The 21,420-nt window shown below is 38.4% G+C and overlaps 1 protein-coding gene across 3 annotated transcripts; it reads right to left on the reverse strand.

The window, feature by feature from the left end:
- Positions 1-6,095: 6,095 nt before the first annotated feature.
- Positions 6,096-15,599, reverse strand: LOC105060958 (methyltransferase-like protein 2). 3 transcript variants are annotated; one of them, XM_010944853.4, is made up of 10 exons: positions 15,017-15,567; positions 14,575-14,782; positions 9,738-9,877; positions 9,473-9,506; positions 9,234-9,309; positions 7,925-8,102; positions 7,649-7,738; positions 7,440-7,536; positions 6,768-7,029; positions 6,096-6,663 (listed from the first exon to the last, which is right to left on the reverse strand). In XM_010944853.4, the coding sequence occupies exons 1-9, from the start codon at positions 15,302-15,304 to the stop codon at positions 6,869-6,871; spliced, it is 1,272 nt and encodes a 423-aa protein (XP_010943155.1). In that variant the 5' UTR covers positions 15,305-15,567; the 3' UTR covers positions 6,096-6,663; positions 6,768-6,868. The 3 variants fall into 3 exon arrangements, with proteins under 3 accessions (XP_010943155.1, XP_010943156.1, XP_073103762.1); XM_010944854.4 differs by having other exon boundaries at positions 14,575-14,779; positions 15,017-15,556; XM_073247661.1 differs by lacking the exon at positions 7,649-7,738 and having other exon boundaries at positions 15,017-15,599.
- Positions 15,600-21,420: the final 5,821 nt, after the last annotated feature.

Consider the following 21,420-nt stretch of genomic DNA (forward strand, 5'->3'; position numbering starts at 1 on the left):
TCCATGGCTACTGTGTTTGGGTTCCTCGTGAGGATAAACATGCGCATGTGATGGTGTGCTCTCTGGTTACATTTGATAGCCGACAATCTATCAAAATTATTAGTAATTTAAAATAAATTTATTAAATTATTATATTTAATATATTTTTTAGATGACAATCTAAATTATCTAGATAATTTAGATTGTCTTGACAATTCACATTGCAGGCAATCTAGATAGTTTTGAAAGGAGATGGTTATTCAAATTATCATTTTTTGATTATTTGATAATAAATTTTCAAATAAAATTATCTCTCATCAAAAAAAATCAAACTTATCCTTTTCTTCCTGTGACGCTGCTCTGCTTCTCTCCTCAACCTCTCACATCACAAATCCTAGCCATCGAAATCTCCATCTCTCACCTCGTCTCCGACCAAATCGCCGTTATTAAACTTATTATCGGTGACTGCTCTTCAGCTGGTAAGTCATCTTTATTTTTTTTTTTTTTTTCACCATAGCTTGTCATTTTTGGGGGTGGGTTGTCTATATGAGCTGACGGGTGGTGGAGCTAGATGAAGCAACACTAGAATGCGAGCCCGAGGAGGCCTTGGAAGTGAACATGGCATTCGTGCTCTCATGGGTGGTGGACGAGAGCGTCACCCTGGCAAACCACCATGATGAGCTTCTCTATCGGGTGAAGTCCCTAAGGCCATGGGTGGTGGTGCTGGTGGCGGTTCGTGGTCAATGGCGACACGGCACCATTCGCAATGCGGTTCCAAATTGATTTCAAGATGAAAGATCGGGAGGCCTCAAATTCTGCTCGTAGATCCGTGCTCTCCAGCGGGAATCATCGGTGACAAGTGGTCACCTGGGATCTGAGTCGCTGAGGGTTAGGTGTCTTTGCTCAGTTTCTTGGGGAAGAGAGAAAGTATTCTCGTCATCCAAGTCAGAGAAGAAGGGGAAAGCTGTCACGAAGTCACAGCAAAGGATGGACCCGTACCACAAATTGGTGTGGGCCGTAATGCCACAGATCAAGAAATCAAGAGCGCATACCACAAATTGGCTCTCAAGTAGGATCCCCTGATTATTCTCTCCCACTTACATTTTATTTCATTTTTTTGTTTGTTCGAAGCCAGTAAATGGAAATGTTAAAACATCATATACACATTATGGTAGTGCTAAAGTTTAACATTTACTTTTTTTTATTTTCTTGCATTATGGTAGTGCTAAAGTTTAACCAACATTTTGCATAAGAGCATCAGAAAAATATCAACACATAGCGAAAATCAATGAAGAGAGTAATAAAATCCAAATCAACCTCTGCAAAAATTAGAAGCAAAACCTCTCCTATCACCACGCCGAACACTGTGTGGAGGGTCTGAGGATGGGAAGTATGAGAATCCAGAGTACAACGGTGGATGGTAGGAGGTCAAATTAGGGAGAGGAGATGATGTTGATTGTAAGTCATAATATATGAATTTTAATATATTTGATTTAGAGATATTTTAAAATTTTGATTTCATATTATTAGTAATCTGATCGTCATGCCAAATATATCAATCAAGATTTTTAATAATTTTACTGCAATATTATCTTTACCTGTATGTACCAATAAAGTAATCAACATTACTAACAATTTAATGATGGCAATTTAATGATAGCAATCTATTTTGAAAGTAATCCACATTATCTTTCAGTATTGTCCGGCGATCCAAATGCAACCTTGGTATTATCTTATAGGAAGAATTAGCATGCAAGCGTAATTGCTCCAATTCTATCCTTGTCTATGGATTTCTTAAACAATGTCTCCGGATTTGAGCAAGAATATTTTTTCGAGTGGAATTCAATGGCAATTTATGGTCCATATCATTCCTAGGTCCAACATTGCTCGCCTCATGAAGGGATTGGTGCCATCCTAAACTCCTACAAAATAGCTCCCCTGCATAGCCTACGGTGAAGCCAAAGTCATACTCCCCCACCTCAAAATGTAGTTGCGAGCTCTTGTCATGGTGAAGCCAAAGTCAGCTGCTCCGGACTCATACTTAGAAATTCTCGAATCAGGAAGAATACCGATGCGAGCCTCGATTGTGGACCTCTTCAGAAGGCCGACCTCATCAAGAGGCCGAACTCATCAGAAAATTGACCGCAAAAAATCGACCTCATCAAGAAGTCGAACTCATCAGAAAGCCGATCTCATTAGGAGGCCGAACTCATCAGAAAGTCGATCTTATCAGAAGATCCTGACCTCATCAGAAGGTCAAGCTCATTATAAGGCCGACCTCATCCGAAGGCCGACCTCTGATATGTAGTAGCACCAAATAACATTGAACTCATCAATCTGCAGATGGCCTACTCAAAATTGTGCTAGTGGGACATCGATTTTTAGCTAACCTGAAGGTGAAGCATCACTATATCACATCAGCTTATCTAAAAATTTGCAAGAGCTGTTTTAAGCCAGATCGGATTACCACCAATCTATTGATAGATTACTCTATTTCCTGTAGAGAACATCAGATTTGGCCAATCTTATGATATTCTGTTGATCTCACTCAATTAGAAAAATCTCAAGTCAGTTATCTTCCAGCTATATTACAGTTGTGTTATAGCTATGATATAGCCATTTCCCAGCCCAGGACACATATAACCTCTTTACAGCTAGATATTCTATTATAACAAACTCCAGGTGATTATCAATAACCGTCTAACAAATTCAAAATGGTCTAACAAACTCTCTTAATGGCCTAACAATCTAAGCAAGCTTTTCCTGTATAAAGGGAGGCAGGGTACTCTTTAGAAGATAAATTAAGTCATAACTCACAGAGTCCAGAATCTACTGAACTCTTTCCTCCACTGAAGGAAATTAGAAACTCTTATTCTCTCCACCAAAACTTCTCTTTTCACCTTCATTTTCTTTATTTTCACTATCTATTCACAAGACCCCGACTGACTTTAGCATTAAAGGGTTCTAAATCGAAGGATACCCCATCGGTCCTAGGACTTCTTTTGCAAGTTCACTCATGATCTACATCGATTTGATCTTCGGTAGCACTCCGGCTCTGTCCAGCACCAATCTTATCCTCTTCCCCCGGAGCCTTGCAGCAACAGATTGGCACTAGAGGAAGGGCAACACTTTGCTTGAAAGATTTTTGTGGAAATGGTAAATAGGAAGGCACGTAACCATCCTTTACCCACACTATCTTCTCCAAGAGATGCACCGGAGAATACTCAACCTTCGATTATGGTTGATCTATAATAATTTAGTCTTCTGATTCTTCAGGCTCTTACTGCTGTGGTACAATAGCTTCAACATATCACAAAGCAGCAATGAGAGGCAATTCTTTAAGAAACTCTGTCTCAACACAGTCAACAATCAATCTGTAACAATCAACCTACTGTTGGGATCATTAATATAATTTCACATCTTGATGGAGACCGGGGGGCAACTGGGAGTCCTTCTCTGAAAAGGCAGAGACAGCAACTTTAGTCCCACATTGGTTGTGAGTCAAAAGAAAGTATGACTTATATAGATTGGAACCTTCTCTCCCCATGTTAAAGAACAAAATCATAAGGCTCCAAGTAACCAAGACTCATTGAAGCCTAAGACCCACTGAAGCCTAAAGATGGTTATGAGCCAAAACGAACAATACCTCATGTACGCAGGAGTAGAGCTAACCCAACCATCCGAGCCATCCGACCCCTTGACCGCAACAATATTTTCGGATTGGACCTCACAAATAATTAACGTGAGACATCTGATCTCCGGAATGGACCTTACGGATATCCTATAGGAGATGATTAATCTGCAGATCGAACTTCATAGATATCTAGTCGAGGAGACTCAAGTTCCAACTTGAATTCTAAGATGACGTGCCCTTGAAAGAGAAGGAGATAAAACATCTCAAGATGAAACTTCTGATGCATGGGAGACTCAATCTACCCATGACGACATCGAACCGAGATATTTCTTAAACCCTTATTATATTTAATTTATTAAGATCGATTTGTTCTTAATTAATCAATCTAGTTTTTAAAGTCATATCATTTTTAATGTTCTGAAGTTTACTTATTATATTAAGCCACATCAGCTTCATGATTGATCCAATCAAGGTCAGATAATGTTCCTTATAAATATAATTATCTAAATCTGATATAGGACAGTTAAACCCAAATCGGGCTATGTGAGGTTAGACAGACCAATATATATGTATAGTTTGCGAGATCCGAGGTCATCCAAAAAATCTTCTATAAAATCTGAGATCACCTCGACAAGATCTGAGGTGAAGAAAGCCAATCTTAATAAGATCTGAGGTGAAGAAAGCCAACCTTGACAAGATCCAAGGTAGTCCAACAATCCTCTACATGATCTGAGATCGCCTCAACAAGATCCAAGATGAAGAAATCAAATCTTGACAAGATCTGAGGTGGAGAAAGCCGACCTTGACATGATCCGCAGTCACCTAAAAATCCTCGATAGGATCCAAGGTAGAAGAAGCCATCGACAAATATACATCAACAATTTATACGAAAAACTTATCTAAAGGGATGCAGCGGTTTACTTAAAGAACCAAGCAACATAGATTCGTCACCTCAGACAAGCTGAGACCTTTTTTATGGACTATTTCTTTCATTCGAAATGACCTCTTCGAATTCAGAAGTGGGGATCAAATGTTGTGAGAGTTATACCACCTCAATCGATGTCTTCGAGACTCATTCTTAGAAGTTCTTAGATCGACAAGAATACCAATATGAGCCTCGATTGTGGATCTCTTAAGAAGGCTGACCTCATCAAGAGATCGAGCTCATCAAAAAATCGATCTTATCATGAGACCGACCTCATCAAAAAATCGATCTTATCAGAAAACTGACCCCATCAAAAGGCTCCGACCTTATTAGAAGACCAAGCTCATCACAAGACCAACCTCATTAAAAGGTTGACCTCATTAGAAGACCAACCTCTGATACGTGGCAGCACCAGATAACATTGAACTCATCGATCTATACCAATGACCTACTCAAAATTATATTAGTGGAACAACGATTTTTAGCTAACCTGCAGGTGAAGCATCACTATATCACATCAGCTTATCTGAAGATTCATCGGAGCTATTTTAAGCCAGATTAGATTACCATCGATCTATCAATAGATTACTCTATTCTCAATAAAGGACATCAGATTTGGCCAATCTCATGATATTCTGTTAATCTCACTCAGTCAGAAAAATCTTAAGTCAATTATCTTCCAGTTATATTACGATTATTTTACAGCTATGCTATAGTCATTTTCCAACTCAAGACACATACAATCTCTCTACAGCTAAATATTCTGTTATAACAAACTCCAATGGTTATCAATAACTGTCTAACCAACTCAAAACCACCTAACAAATTCTTTTAATGGCTTAACAATCTAAACAGACTTGCTCTGTATAAAGAAAGGCAAAATACTCTTCCAAAGGAAAGCTAAGTCATAACTCATAGAGCCTAAACTCTGCTGAACTCTTTCTCCCACTGAAGAAAAGCAGAAACTCTCATTCTCTCTACCAAAACTTTTTTTTTCACCTCCATTTTCTCTATTTTCACTATCTGTTCTCAAGATCCCGACTGACTTAAGCATCGAAGGATTCTAAATCAAAAGATACCCCATCAATCCTAGGACTTGTTTTGCAGATTCACTCATGATCTATATCAATCTAGTCTTCGACAACACTCCAACTTGATCCAGTACCAATCTTGCCCACTTTCTTCCAGAGCCTTGCAGCAACAAATATTAAAAAAAAAAGATTCATAGCCTAATCGAATGATACACACCAAGATTGCGTCCCACAATATATTCACTCTTTAACTAAAACTCTTTGTTAGGTACCCTATACACTAATTGTGACTTAAAACAGAAGAGGTAGTCACTAATACATGATCTCGAAGACTTGAAATCTTGGTTGTCCAGTATCATTCAACAAAAAAAAGAGAAGGAAACAGAACCAAAGCTTCTACCTTTCTTCAGGATTAGTATATGTTGCAGCTAATGGAAAAATATATTAGAAGATGCCATCAGTCCTCACATGTTTGCATCTGCAGGTTAATGTTAATAATTGAGCCAAAAAAAAAAAACCTGAGATATGATACTAAGCAGATTTAAAATTTATACTCCAACATCCAGGGATCCCCCAAAATTTCTACTTTCCTTTAATCTTTTAACCAAAACAAATCCAAACTTCAAGCTAAAGCACTACCAGATTAACAGGCCTCTGACTGTAACAAATTCAAGTTCCTAGCACAACAGATTTACTGCTCCTGCTTGGAGGCAAAACATACATTTCTGCATTTTTAAATCAAACCTCCAAACAGGAAATTCTCCCTTCTATTTCAGAATTTCCTTTGCTAGATATAGGATCATTATGTTGAAGAACGTTAGCCGATCACGCATTAGACCTCATCATTTTCTCTGTTCCACCAACCAGCAATTTAGGTTTCATTGCATCCCCTCTTGCCTGGAGTTGCTTATTCAGGGCGGTCCAGGTAGGAACTGAGATAAGCTTGGAAGCTGGTTATAACTATCTTCTTCCTCCATGAAGCCTTCTCAAGAGTAGATGGAAAAAGCCATGAGCCATTGATTATTGTGACAATTCATCTCCAGAAAATTTTCATGTTCTCATACAGCAACAGACTACGTTCTTCAGATCCTCATCTGCAGAACAAAATCCACATCTTTATTGCATCATAGAAAATCCAAGTATGCAATCAAAGGCCAGCAGAATAAGTATTCCAACTTGCAAGGAAAAGAAAGTTTACCGGGTGATCTGGGGAAGCCTCCAAATAATGTAAAGAATAAAAAATAGTTCTTTCCTATATCTTAGATCAGTTATCCACATGAAAAAAGGCAACAAATCCCATCACCTCAGACCATCTTTCTTGTCTTTCTCTACAAAGTATCTCGAATCTTGAAAGTGAAGTGGTTCATTGCCCCAAGAAGTCCAACCAGCCATCAATTCTCTAGCAAAAAGCTCAATACATTTCACAGGTTTGTTGCCTGGTATATGATCCCATAGTAATTCTTAAGATGGTTAAGGTTTGACACAAGAAAGCATGAAGCACTAGATTATGTGAAGAACATAGCAACATGATACATGCGTCTCAAATAAGATACTTCATACGGAAAACAAAATCCACCAGCTGACCAAAGGATGGACAAATTAACATATTTTTGATGTATGTACTTTGTGTTCATTCCTCCATTGCCTACACATGAGGAATTAATGAGATGAATTAATAAATATTGTCAGTACCCACATTAGAAAAACCACCTTCACTTGCAGTGTGTGTGGAATTCATAGATGACCCTCAGGTCGTTCAAACATGGCAAAGGATTTTGTGTAGTAAACGGGGTCTTTAAGTTGTTCAAAATTGAACACATCTTCCAGCACATTTAGAAGACCATATAGTTATACGTAACATTCTGGATACTTCCTAAAGCGGGCTTCCTCGAGTGGACACCTGGAATGCTGATAATAACACGAGCATCTTCCAAATTAACTGCTGGCATGCATTCTGAATCAATATTCTGCAACCAATCACGAAATTTAAATAAAATGTCTCTTTACATCCGTGAAATTGAACATAGAAGTAGCTTTGGCCATGAATACTCATAACTGCACATTAGTAAAAAAAAACACCTCCATATTAATGTAGCCGAGCAGAAGGTATTCATATGGTCTATGATGAAATAAGTCCAATTCACCAATCAAGGACCCATCTGGTTTCACCTAAATCATGTTTCAGAATTAAATCAACTTCTCAGCCACCAGAGCAGAAATGCATGTGCTGTAATCTGACAGAATTAACTGCTAATTCATATCCAGAAAGCAGAATATATCTCGATGTTTACCACTTGTAGTATAGATCAAAAAAACAACCACAGGGTAGGGGATACACCAGTACAATAAATTTACCTTCAGCCAGTAACAGAGTGTGACATTGGTAACTCCCCAAGCAGGAAACAGATCTTTCTCAACAAACATATGCAGCTTCTCTCGGTTAGTCATCCATAAAGCCACAAGGGCACCTTCAGCGTGAGCAAGTTCTTTAACAGGAAGGTAGAGAAAGTATCTGTTGGGTAATGTAGGATACCTACAACAAAAAGGTTTATCACGGTCTCATCTTAATACCATTTAGCCTGGATATTAGATAGTGTACCCATATGAACAAAAATTATGGTCGGAAACATATTCTTTGTACTTAAGTAAACAAATAATTGATGGTCCTATCAAGCTTCGCAGAACAATGGTCCCAAGGCTGTCGAAGTTTACATTCCACTTCAACTCTTCCAAATAAGAATCTCCTAGGTAAAGCAATCAATATCTATGTATGTAACTGTACAAGAAGATTTAAAAACAAAAATAATACTTACTAAGGGTATCCAAAGAGGTGCAGAGCTGCAACATATATATGTGTGTGTGTGCGCGCAAAATTCAAGGTTAGACATATTAGGACATGTAGCCTATACTAAAGTATATCTTCTAATTATTCAAAATCCTGTTCTATCAGTAAGTTATAATAAAGAAAGATATTTTGACAAACAAATAACAGGTTCCAAATATCATAAGTTGCTTGAGATTCTCTTCTTAGGAGATGGTGAACCAGCAGTTCGTATCTCAATCCTTCTCTGTAGTTGTCTGTGATGAAACAGGATATTCTTAAAGAAGAAAAGAAAACTGTATATTTAATGGTAGGAAACCTTGAAGTAGATAACAAGTCGTCATTAAGAACCAAGAACATTCAATCAAAATGATATAATCACGTAAAGAAGCTATAGAACTAGAACGATCGAAGCTTATGCATGTTAAACTGAAGATCCTGTTTTATGTTTAGAAACACTTTATACTGGCTTTTATAAGATTAACGTAATGCTTCTGATCCATGGAACAATCAAAAAATGTTCTTTAGGACTTCAAACAAGTTGAAATTTGCATGATGCAGCATGGAGGCTACATTTGGCACAACTATGCAAGTACATGATGATATTTGATTCATCTAGCATGTACTAAACAAATCTAGTTTCTATTTTCACAAATTAATCATAAAATTTACGAGCTTTTTGATTCCTTAGAGACATGTTCGTACATAAAGATACATGCCCCAAGCATTATATTCCTTTGGCAATGTAAAAGAAAACCAGAAAACAGTTTGATCAAATGCACTTCATAATCTGCATGCAGAACATAAATACAAAACTGTCAAGAAGGAAATGAGGAAAAATACGCTGCTTTCTGGCGAGCACTTCCGTTTTCCCATGGAGGATCAATGACAATAAGGTTAAAGCCCTGATCAGACTTAGCTGCAGAAAAGATACATATCCAGCATGTTATAAGGAAGTGGGGAAAAAACAAGTTTGCTTTCTGGTAGCAAGGAATCAAAAATATTAGAAAGCTGCAAAAGCAATTCACTTTTAGTAGAAATTCAGTTGATTTACAACCAAGAATCTGATTCATGAAAATTACCCGGGATTAGGTTGCGAATTTGTCTCAAGTCAGACTGCCATGCCATTATACCATCAAAATTAACATGGATACACACCAAAAGGCATAAATGAAAATGAAAATTAAGATAATGCAGCCTTGAAAATAAAAAAAACGCAACTCATATCCCAACTATTTGGGATTTATTTTGTGGATCCCGTTAGGAAAGGTAAGAATAAAACCGTAAAAGCATTTAAAACTTCAGTTTAATCAAGTCAAAAAAAGAATGACAATGCCAACTCCATACCATGTAGAAGCAGCTTCTGCCAGGTAATATGTACTGGCTATTGTTGAATTCAGCCTCTACCTCATCATTTGTTTCATGGCTGATTAAGTTATTAAATAATGGAACCACTGTCCTCCCAACATGGTTGGCAAGCCATGAATCTGATAATTTACAAGGATAAAAAATGTTATGGAATACTGTAATATTTGGTAAAATGTTGATGCAACAAGCACTCAAGGTCAGGAGTTTGAAAAAAAGAAAAAACATCACTATATATGGAAAACAGAACATGTCTAAGAATCTATGATAAGATCTACAAGGATGCGCATTTACAAATTATGGTTATTTTCAGGGGCTCATACACTAGAATCAAGTCGCCCTAAAGGTGGAATTGAAGCCACTGTGATATCTGCACAACAAAAGGTTTATTCCAACTAATTGGGTGCTGCAGTGTTACTCCAGCTTTGCTATTCCACATATAAGTGGGAAGTAAAGAATGAAAGAACAAATAAATTGATCGATCGCATTTAATTTATTAGGCGTGTATACTGCACATGTATTACATGAAATGAACAAATTCACACCTATATGAATAGGTAAGCTAAAACACGATTAGCAGATGATACAGTTTCTCATCTCTAGAAAGTGAAGCCCATTTTGCAAAGAACAAAAATGGGAACAAAGACAATATCGAGATGGCCAGAGCAATCTTTTTTGAAGATATCAGTTGGTTACTTATCTGAAGGAATATATGCAGTATGAAGACAACAAGGTTCCACATTTTTACATTTATCGAAAAGTGAAAAAATAATGTGGCGGACCAGTTGAATGTATATGATACTTGCATATAAAACATTATTGTGAGCATGTTAGCATGCCTGAACTCTGCAATGGAGCTTCCAGCAAAATTCGTATTGCCTTAAAAGTTGGATGCTTATTAGGCTGCTATAGCAGTTTCCGTCAAAACTGCTGTGCTTATTCTAGTGGATCTATGTGGCACTTGGATATGAAGCAGCCAACATAGCAGGCAATAAAAAAATCTAAAGCAGCTGACATACCATGGATCAAGCAATTTATTGCATAGAGGGCTGGATTAATACCCGATTGGACTGGTCCAACGAGTTTAAAGCATGGGCTGCTCTAGTTATTTCAGGCACTAGCCCAATGAAGAATGTGAGAGAAGAGGAGAAACAAAAGTGAGGAAGATGGCGGCCTCTTAAACCCCTTCCCCCTTTGGTGCTCCCCTGCCAATGCATTGTAGCCAGCAGATCACCATGGACGCCAAAGCAGGCTCGATTTGTTTCATCTTCACAGTGAAAAGAACCAAAGAATTAGAGCAAAACATTGATGAGATTGAGTCATCAGAACTAGGCAAGGAGGAGGAGAAAGAGGAGGCATATGATTAGATGGATGACTTGGACATGTCTAGTTCTAATGCTCAAAGAGCAGACCTCCTGGAACTAGCAGATGATAACTGATCATTAAGATAGTTGAACATCAATTTGTCATCTAACTTTTTTGTCTTGATTTTTGAGAAGTCTATTATCTATTGATGATCATGTTTTGCCTGGTGAATTTGTTATATGATTGTGGACATTTTCTTCTATGTTTGATATTATGTGATTGCAGACATTTTTATCTTATAAGTGATGTTACTATGTTTAGTGGATGATGATATCAGTCATTAGATTATGGACCTTTACATTATATGAATGTTAACATAATACTATGGTGTTAAGTGTATGATGTTTTATAGCTTTAACCTTTATTTTTTTGAATTATTTTTCCCATGAAGATGGCATAAAATATTGGCTTTGATTTAAAAAAAAAAAGGTTATACATTTTAGCAATCCATTTACATATCACTCGCTATCCTCTATAAAACCCCTTGACTACTATGAGCCCACTATCCACTTTTTGATAGATTGAGTAGGACTTGAATTGAGGCAAGACTATCGAGAGGCATAAAATGTAACGAGCTAAACCATGTTATTTCAGCATAAGTGGTCATTGAATCAAGCAGCTGTTCTTTGTTTTCGAAGTATCAATGAAATGAGATGATATGCAAGAAAGACGTAATGTCTGCCCTTAGATCCTAGAGTCAATATTGCATCAAGCAGTTGTTCTTTGCCTTCAAAGTATCCATAAATGAGATGATACGCAAGAAAGATGTAATGTCAACTCTTAGATCCTAGAGTCAAGATTTTATGTCCCAGCGGGACAGGGCGTCCTGCTTGTCACATCCCATTCCCGTGAGAAAACAAGACTTGGATGGAGTTGGGACTCCGAAACCCACCCATGCAAAGAGAGAAGAAAAAGGAAAGAAAGAATAGAAGATGAAAAGCAAAAAGCATAAGGAAAGACGAAGAAGAAAAATGATAAAAAGAAAGAATGGAAGCAATAAAAGAAAAAAGAAAAAGAAAAGGAAAGAAAGAAAGGTAGAAGAAAACAAAAAAAAGAAGAACGAAAAGAAAAAAAAAAAAAAAAAGAAAAGAAGAAGGGGAGAGAGATGGAGGATATCTACTAGAATGTATGATGGGGAACTGTCGGGACGGAATAGGAGAGCGGGGCATCCTGTTCTATAGAGATACCTAGATACCTCTATTCCACGAGATTTAAAACCTTGCTTAAAGTCACTAAATCACCATTTGAATTAGCATCAAGAAAATTAACAATGGAAGATTTTATCAAGTTTCAACACAAAGAGGATGGCATGGGAACAACACTAAAATCATCCCCTCTCATTAGTGAAGCGTAACATCAAAAATACCTCAACACGTTATGGGAACTACCTCTTCATCCTACACCTAGCTCCTCTCATATCAAATATCTATATATGGATCATTAAGGCCCCATAGTATTATCAAGTCTAAAAAATCAATTTTTTAGTACATTAACATGAAAAATAGAGAGTTCCACTCTCCACTAGTTTTCAAATACATTGTGGTGCATGGAAACCTTTTATTTGACTACCCACTAGCAATCAAATCTTCCAATTTTCATCTTTCAACTTAGTTTCAAACTGTGCTTTATACATATTCCATGTCTATCCCTTCAGCGCATGAACCATCAAGACTGTTTTCTTGATTAGTTATTTCACTGCCTTTTCCTTCATAATTTAACAAATTCATGATAGTCTGTGAAAGGTCAAAGCTTTGGCAAGTAAATGCTTAAAATTTCTATTGGGAGATGAAAGATTTTCGTAATGACCATAGCTCACAGTCATCTTGTTGGTTCAGAGGAAAAAAGTCATCTTTAGCATTTTTAACATACTTTTATTAAGTAAATTAATTATGCTTAGGCATTTCAAGTGCTAATTTAGTTGCTTTGGCTTAAAAGAATTTTTAACATGCTTCAGCTTTTTTTGACTAAAATATATTATTTAATGAGTGTGAGTTGGCGAGGAGTAGGAGGCCACATGAATGCTTTTAAGTTTTAACTTTAACATTTCCACACTTTCTGCATCACAGTTGAGATTTTCTCTTTGGAAGGGAACTCCAAAATAATGGAAACCTATCTCTCAAGTTTAGTCCCATATCAGGAAGGAACTATGCTTGGAGCATCCAAATACAGGGAAGAGTGGACTTCAGAACCAATCAAACCTGGGAGAGGGGTGAGGAAGTCTTTTAAACACATCCATGGATGCACCGAGATTTTAAGTCCTTCAAATACATCTATGGATGCACCGTGATGGACAGTGAGTCACAAGGTCATGATCCCAAGAACCCATTTGAACTTCTATATTTTCAAACAAATGCATTATCATGGATAATATGAGTTGTTGTTTATTCATTCTATACTATTCAGCCATAACAATTATGACAACTATTATCTTTTAACAGTTTTCAAATGCAGGAGTGTAACTGCTTGATAGCGATTTTAGACCTTAATTTTCTGGTTTGTTATGATCGTCTCTGATACAGTTAACTGAGCAGATACTCTTATAGCATTGGATCTATCTAAACTTTAGTTTAGACTGTTGAAAAAGAAACCTTATATAATGGTTCCTTTTGAATATCTAAGGATGCTGACTGATACAGTCCATCTGAACCAATCTTGATGACTAACATATCCAGCAAGTCTTCCAACAGGATTAGAAATATCAGACCTAGTATACTTTTCTAAATATCTCAAGCAAAAGCAATGTAAGAGCAGTTCAGTTGAGATGCACCTTCTATTGTTATTTACAAATTTTTATAGCAGGATCATGTGTTTTCTAACCAATTCACACTTGAATTGATCAGGCTGTTCAGGAACCTTTTCTATGCAATGGAACTGGGTTTTTACAAGTCCTAAAGTATGTTTACAAATTTTAGTTTCCAATATTAGTTCGGCAACTCCTAAGTCCTCCATAGCACAGTTACTAGGAAGAAGCTATATAACTTCACTTAATATGTTGGTGTTGGTTCCGACGATCAATATATCATCTACAAAAAGAAAGATTGCATTATTGTTATTTTGTTATTACAATAGGGACATATCTCATTTCAAATACCATAAACCCATCAGAAAGTACTATTTTGTCAACCTTTCTTTTGGTTTAACACCATTAAAGGATTTTATCATAATCAGTAACTAGTCTATCATGCTTAGATGCTCTAATGCTTCAAAACAAATAACATGTTCTGATACTACCATCCTAATATCTGAGATAATTCGATCCCCAAATTTTAAACTGTAACAAGCTCAAAATTTTGCTTCAGCTAAAACTTGTTTTATAGACCTCATGCTTCACAAACAATCAGAAAAACAAAGCCAAATGCTTCAATGCCAAAAGAAGTCCGAGCCTTTCCAATCAAACATCAATCACCAAGCAATCTTATGCAATTCTCTTAACATTTCAACCGAAAACCCTGACCTTCTCCTTCATTTGACTTGGGAAAACAAAGACCAATCTCATAAAGTGGCGCTTGCCAACAGCTTCCAAGCTCAATAAAATTCTTTTCTTCAGTTTCACCACCACGCGAAAATTCCACGCACTTGACTAATTTCGGAAGAAACGTTTGAAGCTCCGCAGCTTCAAGAAAAGCTCTGTGTGCTTTGAGTAACAAAGATCTCGCTTCCTGCTAGGAATCAGAACTAAAATAAAAACTTTTCCAAAAAAATGGGAAAAAAAATTACACAGAGAAAGAGGGAAAGGCGGAGGAGGAGGAGAGGGCGCTTCCTGGTAGAAATCAAAATTTAAGAAAAAAATAATGAAAACTTTACCCAAAAAAAAAGTGAGAAACACAGACACACACATAACACACACACACACACACACACACACACACAGAGGGGGGGAGGAGGAGAAGGATTACTTGATGGCGCTTCTCCGCGGACTTTTCTCTCTCGTTTAGATCGCGAGGCGTCTTCTTTCGCTTCCTCTTCTTCTTCGAAATCGAGGGGACATTAACTTCTTCTACTACTCTTCTTCGGTCCGTGGATTGGAAGGAACGGGAGTAGTAGGAGGAGGGAGAAATCCTAAAGCGGGAGTAGGAATCATTGAGGAGGCGAACGGGATCTACGAAGACCACCTTCGATCCATCCAGGCGGTAGATGCCGGAATCCAAGAAGGATTTAAACTCGTCGGAGATTCTTTCCTCCATCCTCTTTTTCCCTCTTTTGGACGCTGCAGGTTTCAAGGGGCGGCCAAAGGAGGGTTTAAAACTGGGAAGAAGAGGAAAAACGGATGCTCGGGCTCAAACCGATCACAAGAAGGAAGGTTTCGGTCGGATCAAAACGGCCGGGCTTGGATGCGGTCATCTCCAAATTTAGGTCCGATTTGGATATTCTGAAGTCGGCAGTATCAAAAATTAATATTTGGTAATTTGATGATGTATCCAATGATTCCTCCACATAAGGGGAAAAAAAAAACTTCAATTGCTTGACAGAAGACATGTTCAAGTGCTTGGATGTAAACGGGACTTTTTTCTTGCTAGATTTTTTTTTTGGTCGCATTTACAAATTATATTTATATGTTATTTTTTTGGTTAACTATATGTTTTAATCTTTTAATTGAAAAATGAAAAGTAACAATATGTTTAAATATGCCTAGGTATTTATACTTAATATTAACTAGTTTAAAATCCCATACAATGTACGGTATGTGAATATTTTTTCTAAAATAATATTTTTATAAATTAAAAATTTAATATAATATAAAAAATATAATAGACGATATCAAATAGCTTAGAGGTTATAACCCTATGTGATGCATGGAATGTAATTTTAATAAAATAATATAATTATTTTAAATTTATTTTTTATTATTTTTATTTTTAATTATTTTTAAATTCTTTCATCTCTTCTTTTCTTTTTTTTTTTCTCGATCTTCTTCTTTAAAAGAAGATACATTTTAAATTTTTTTATTTTTTTATTTAGGATGAAAATGAATTAAATGAATATCCGATCAATTATTGTATTTGAATCTTTATCCATTATCACCTAGTGTCCACTTCTTGTTGGCCCAGGTACGTGAGCAGCGGTCATATCTTTAGGTGGAAGAGTAAAAGATAATACTATTGAAATCTTTACCTTAATTTCTATTGCAAAGTCATAAAAGGAGGCATTGTGTGAATTATCTTGGAGCACTTTTAAGCATATAAGCTTTGAATGAAAAATTCAACGCATTGGGCTTTTCAAATTTTACAAACACACCCTCATTCAATTATGGAAGATCATTTTTATTCATCGATACATGAAAAATTTTATTCATTTATTTATAAAAAGATTTATCTAGCATCTTGTGATTTAAAAAGTCATCCCTCATTGTGCCTATTTGTATAACAATGGAAGTAAGATCTATTCACAAAACTAAGAGTACAAAGATACCGTTCAAAATTTCAAGTTGTCTCTTCTAGATTGTCGCTTCCATCGTAATTTTCCTCTGCCTCTTCCTCACTCTGCAGAGTTTTGGCTTCAGTACTCCCTTGCACTCATGGTTCCACCCTCAAATACCTCTGACGCCCCGAAGTCCGATGAGCTCTCACCCGCTACCATGCCTTCCGCGATCACTTCCTCCACTCCCTTCTTCCCTCGAAGCTCTCTCCTCCCACTTGTCACACCCAACTCTGTCTCGTCGAGGCCGAGCTCTGCTTCTACTCCCACCACTCGCCCTTTGCCTCCTACTATGTTTTTCCTCGATTGCTACTTCCATGCATCCCCGTCGTCGCAAAGATGGTGACAGCCTCTGCATCACGGTCTGGCCATTGCTTTTGTGCATCCCGCAGCTTCGTCGACCTCCTTCCATAGACCCACTCCTTCGATGGTGGCCGCTGCCCCACCCTAGCACCCCCTCCTCCTCCAACGACGGCTGCAAACAAATGGCCGCTGCCACACACCAGTCGTAGATGAAAACGTTGACGACCTATGCATCACAGCCCGATTGCTGCTTCCATGTGTCCCCACCATCGACCTCCTTTCACGGACCTCCAGTGGAGGAGGGGCTCCGGTGACTCCAAATCTGCTTATTCTCCATTCGGGAGAACTTGGAGGGGAGGAGGGGACTTTGCCCGAGATAGACAGGGAGGAGGGGGGACCGCAAGATCCAGAAGCGGTCAGGGAGGGATGTGGTTTGGCAGTGGAGGAAGAGGAGCGGTCGTGGCAGAGGCGGTGGTGGTCGTCTTCGATCTCTAGCTGGGCACGTTGGTGGCAAAGGAGGGGCTCCAACGGTGGAGGACGGGCTTTGCCTAGGATAGATAGTGAAGAGAGAGATCGGCTTACGATCGCTCAGCTTCTTTAGTTTTTCCAAAAGACCATGCGGCTCCTTCGACCATATGTCAAACGGAGACGCACCAACACGATTGCTTCATTTTAATATATATATATATATATATATATATATATATATATATATATATATATATATATATATATATATATAATAGATTACAGTATAGTTTTTAATTTTTTTTAATCTCTTATTTTTATATAGTTAACCATTAAATGATTGTTCATTATTTAATTTTTATATATTAGATGTTTATAAACTCCTCAAAGCATGGGTTATTTAACTTGATTAACTTTTAAAGATGTAATAATTGATACCCAGTGGGTACCTGGACTCGACCCGAACTTGAGATATATATTTATTGCTCAAACTCGAATCCGAGTCATTGCTTCAACAAGTGCGATATGAAACAAAAGTTAGACACAAATCCTCAAGAGCATGGATCTAGATTTAGTAAAACTCGAAATCCGACTTGACTCGCTAACATTCTTATATGTGGTTAAATATGAAAATATATAAAAGAAGACTATTCACACAAACATATTCATCCATTATTGTTAGACGTTTGGAGATTAAAGTCTCCTGTCACCCTGTGTAAAGCAAGACATGTTTTTAAAGGGGCTAACAGGGCAGTTGACTAAGTGGCATCTTTTGTTGCTAACCATAATAAATCTGCATTATGGGAGTCCTCAACATTACTAACTCAGTTTCAAAATTTATTGATGGTTGATGCAATTAGGTGTTTTTATTCAAAAGTTGTGTAAGCTTTATATATAGAGAGAGATGTTAGGATTTGATGTCTCGAGATTCAGTCCATATTGAGTCCACAGCGAGGTTTGCGACGAAAAATGAAGTCCAACAAGATCAAGATCACCTCAAATGGAGTCCAAATGGACAAGATACGAGTGATTGAAGTCAGTACAGAACTCAGAGCGGCGGAAGACCATCGGCGGCAGGCCGGCGGAGTGGCGGCGGTGTGGCTGCGAGTGGCGGGGCATGGCCTAGGCGCGGCATCGCACGGCTAGGTGCGGCCCAGCACGCGACGCCCGACCCAAGCCCGAGCACGTGGGGCGCGGCCCAGGCCCAGGCGCATGGGCCGACCCAGGCCCGGGCGTGTGGCGCGGGCGCGGTCCAGGCCCACACGACCTGTTGGGAGCTCGTTGCCCGGTCCACCGTGGATCGGACAATGTACAGCCGACCACATAGACCGCGTGGGCATTTCTGTTGCTCCAAGAATTGATTTTGATGATCACAGACCATTTGAGGGGATTACTAATGAGTTTCTTATCTTTGAAGAATATTTTAGTATTGTTTCAGGTAGTCCAAAAATATTAAGTTAAAAAAGCTCCATCAAGTGTGCCAAAATTGAAGTTTCTGCAAGTTGGAACCATTGTTAAAGCCTTTTGGAAATATCAAATTGATTCAAATTCATTTAAGAGCATTTGGTAGTGTTTTGGTAAGTTTTAAACCTTAAATGTATAAAAAACTGGGTTGGAACAAAATGAGACAACCCAACTGGATAATCCCCTTCTATTGGATAGCTGGCACGTTCTGTTTTTGACTTGTGACACGAAGTGGGACGACCCATGGGTCGACCTCTGAGATCCTGACACCAAAACAGAGAGTCTATTTTTCAGATTGGCCAAATGAGACGACCTATGGGACTTCTCAATCATAGTGGGACGACCCATGGGACGTCCCATTTTGGACGAACCTCGTAACTGCTAGTTTTCAGTCCATTTTTAGTACATTTAATGTATATTAAACACTCTCCAATGACTCTTAACCGACACTAAGACACTCTCAAGTCCAAATGGAGGCTATAAATGCTCTCTAGAGTGAAAATTCAACTAAGATTCATACATTCAAACTCACATTCGTGAAAGTGAAAAAAATTCCTAAAAAAAGAGGAAAGAAGCATTCAATCAGCTCACCAACCACTCTCTAACTGCATTCAAGTGTGCCAATCAATCCACGGTGTTCAGCAAAGGCTTCTTCTCCTTAAGTATTTTATTTTTATTATATTTATTGCGCTCATTTAAGTGGTTGTTTGTGCTGAAATTTTTGTACACTCATCATTTGCTGTTGTATATTGAGTTTTGAGTTTTGGAGGATTCCAAAACTTAGATAGATTGATCCGAACTTGAAATCGAAGTATTTGTGGGTTGGTTTGTACTCGAAAAATAAGTATTCTTGCTTGGATAGCAAGGGTCGGTGTTATCCGATGGGTTGTATCTTGAAATCTTTTTAGTGAATTAAATTTCTAAGTAAGGACTTAGGGAGTGGATATAGGTGTAAGGTTGGCACCGAACCACTATAAATCTCTTGTGCTTGTTGTGCTTGCATATCTTCTTCATTCATTATGCTCTATACTTGTTTACTTGTTATTTGTGGTTGATCTTTTTTTCTTAACTAATCAATTCACCCTACTTAACAAGTATAGCACATTACTTGAGAGCATTAGTCATAAAAATTTTAAAAAGACCCAATTCACCTCCCCCTCTTGGGCTCCATATCTGGACAACAGTTTTTCATGCATTTCTCACAGTCCACGGCACTATTTCATAGATCAGCATGCGATCGAAGGGCGTGGGTTGATTTCGATCATGATCCAACAGTTTGGAGAGTTGTTTGGGCTTGTTTAGGAGTTCTAATCACCATCTAAGTCAGGTTTAAGGTCTTTAAAAGAGCCTGATCGTGAACAGGGATTGCGTGGTTTTGTGTTGGTCGCGCACGGCTTCATCAACTGCGAAAAAACCCATGAGTCACTCGATTTTTCATCGCAGAGAACCCAGAGAGAGAGGAAGGGAGCAGATGCGCTAACAGAAGCACGAGCTGAGGCTCCAAGGAGGCTTCTGGACAGTAGACAGCGGTCGCTTCAGGGGTTCAAAGGAGTCTTTCCAAAGAGAGAGCTTTTATGAGGGAGAACTTCTGGTGAGAAAGAAATTGAATGTATGAGGGTTGAGGGTGAGATCTCCTCTTATAATATTTCTTTTTCTCATAGTGAAGTTTGCATGCCCCGTGGAGACGAGCCATTTTTTGGCTGATCCACGTAATTAATTATTTTCTGTTTTATTTCTTTTTTCTTCATGCTGCATCGCACGGTATCGAAAAGGTCTTGGGAGGTGGTGTCCTGACCAGATATCTATTCAACAAGTAGTATCAGAGCGAGACGGTACAAGGATGCAGATTGCAGCGGTGGTGAGCAAGACTGAAGATGAAGAAAACAGGATCAATCAAGATAGAGATCAACAAGTTTGATGAAAAGAGCAATTTCTCCTTATGGCAAATAAGGGTGAAGAACGTGCTCATCCAACAAGGGTTGATCGATGATTTCTTGTGCGAAGAGAAGCCGACCACCATAAAAGTGCAGGATTGAAAATGGCTACAGATGCAGGCAGTAAGAACCATCTGTATGTACCTAGCGGATGAGGTGGTGATCCATATACTTAGCGAGACTTCTCCGATGGTGCTGTAGTCGAAGCTCGAGGAGTTGTACATGGCGAAGTCTCTCACCAACACTTTTTTCTTTTAGAGACAGTTCTACTAGCTGTGGATGGCTGAGGGACAAAGCGTGTAGGAGCATCTCAGTCACTTCCAAAAGATCCTCACTGACCTCTTCCGCATTGGTGAGAATATTGAGGAGAAGATCAGGGTACTGTTTTGCTAGCATCACTTCCCCCTTCGTATGAGTCCTTAGTAACTGCTCTTCTAGTGGAAAAGAGCACCATCAAGATGGATGAGGTCACCGCGGTGATACTCCAGAATGAGATTCTCAAGAGAGAGAACCTGACTTCGAGCTCAGGTGGCGGTAGCTCAACTTTGATGGTTTCTGGAGGAGCAGAAGGTGATAGACGAAGCGATAGAAGATCGCGATGAGGACGGTCCAAGTTCAGGAGGGACTTGAGCAAGATCAGGTGTTATCAGTGTGACGAGTTGGGGCATCTAGCTAGAGATTGCTCTCAACTCAAAGATCGGACGATGGCTATTGTA

The sequence above is a fragment of the Elaeis guineensis genome, chromosome 13 (assembly GCF_000442705.2).
Source record: "Elaeis guineensis isolate ETL-2024a chromosome 13, EG11, whole genome shotgun sequence".
Lineage (NCBI taxonomy): Eukaryota > Viridiplantae > Streptophyta > Magnoliopsida > Arecales > Arecaceae > Elaeis > Elaeis guineensis.

Coding starts and splice junctions, on each gene's coding strand:
- LOC105060958 (XM_010944853.4), bottom strand. CDS start 15,304: ATGGAGGAAAGAATCTCCGACGAGTTTAAATCCTTCTTGGATTCCGGC. Junction 9,310..9,472: donor AATTCGCAACCTAATCCCGG/GTAATTTTCATG, acceptor TCTTTTCTGCAG/CTAAGTCTGATCAGGGCTTT. Junction 7,030..7,439: donor GAGGAAGCCCGCTTTAGGAA/GTATCCAGAATG, acceptor AACCATCTTAAG/AATTACTATGGGATCATATA.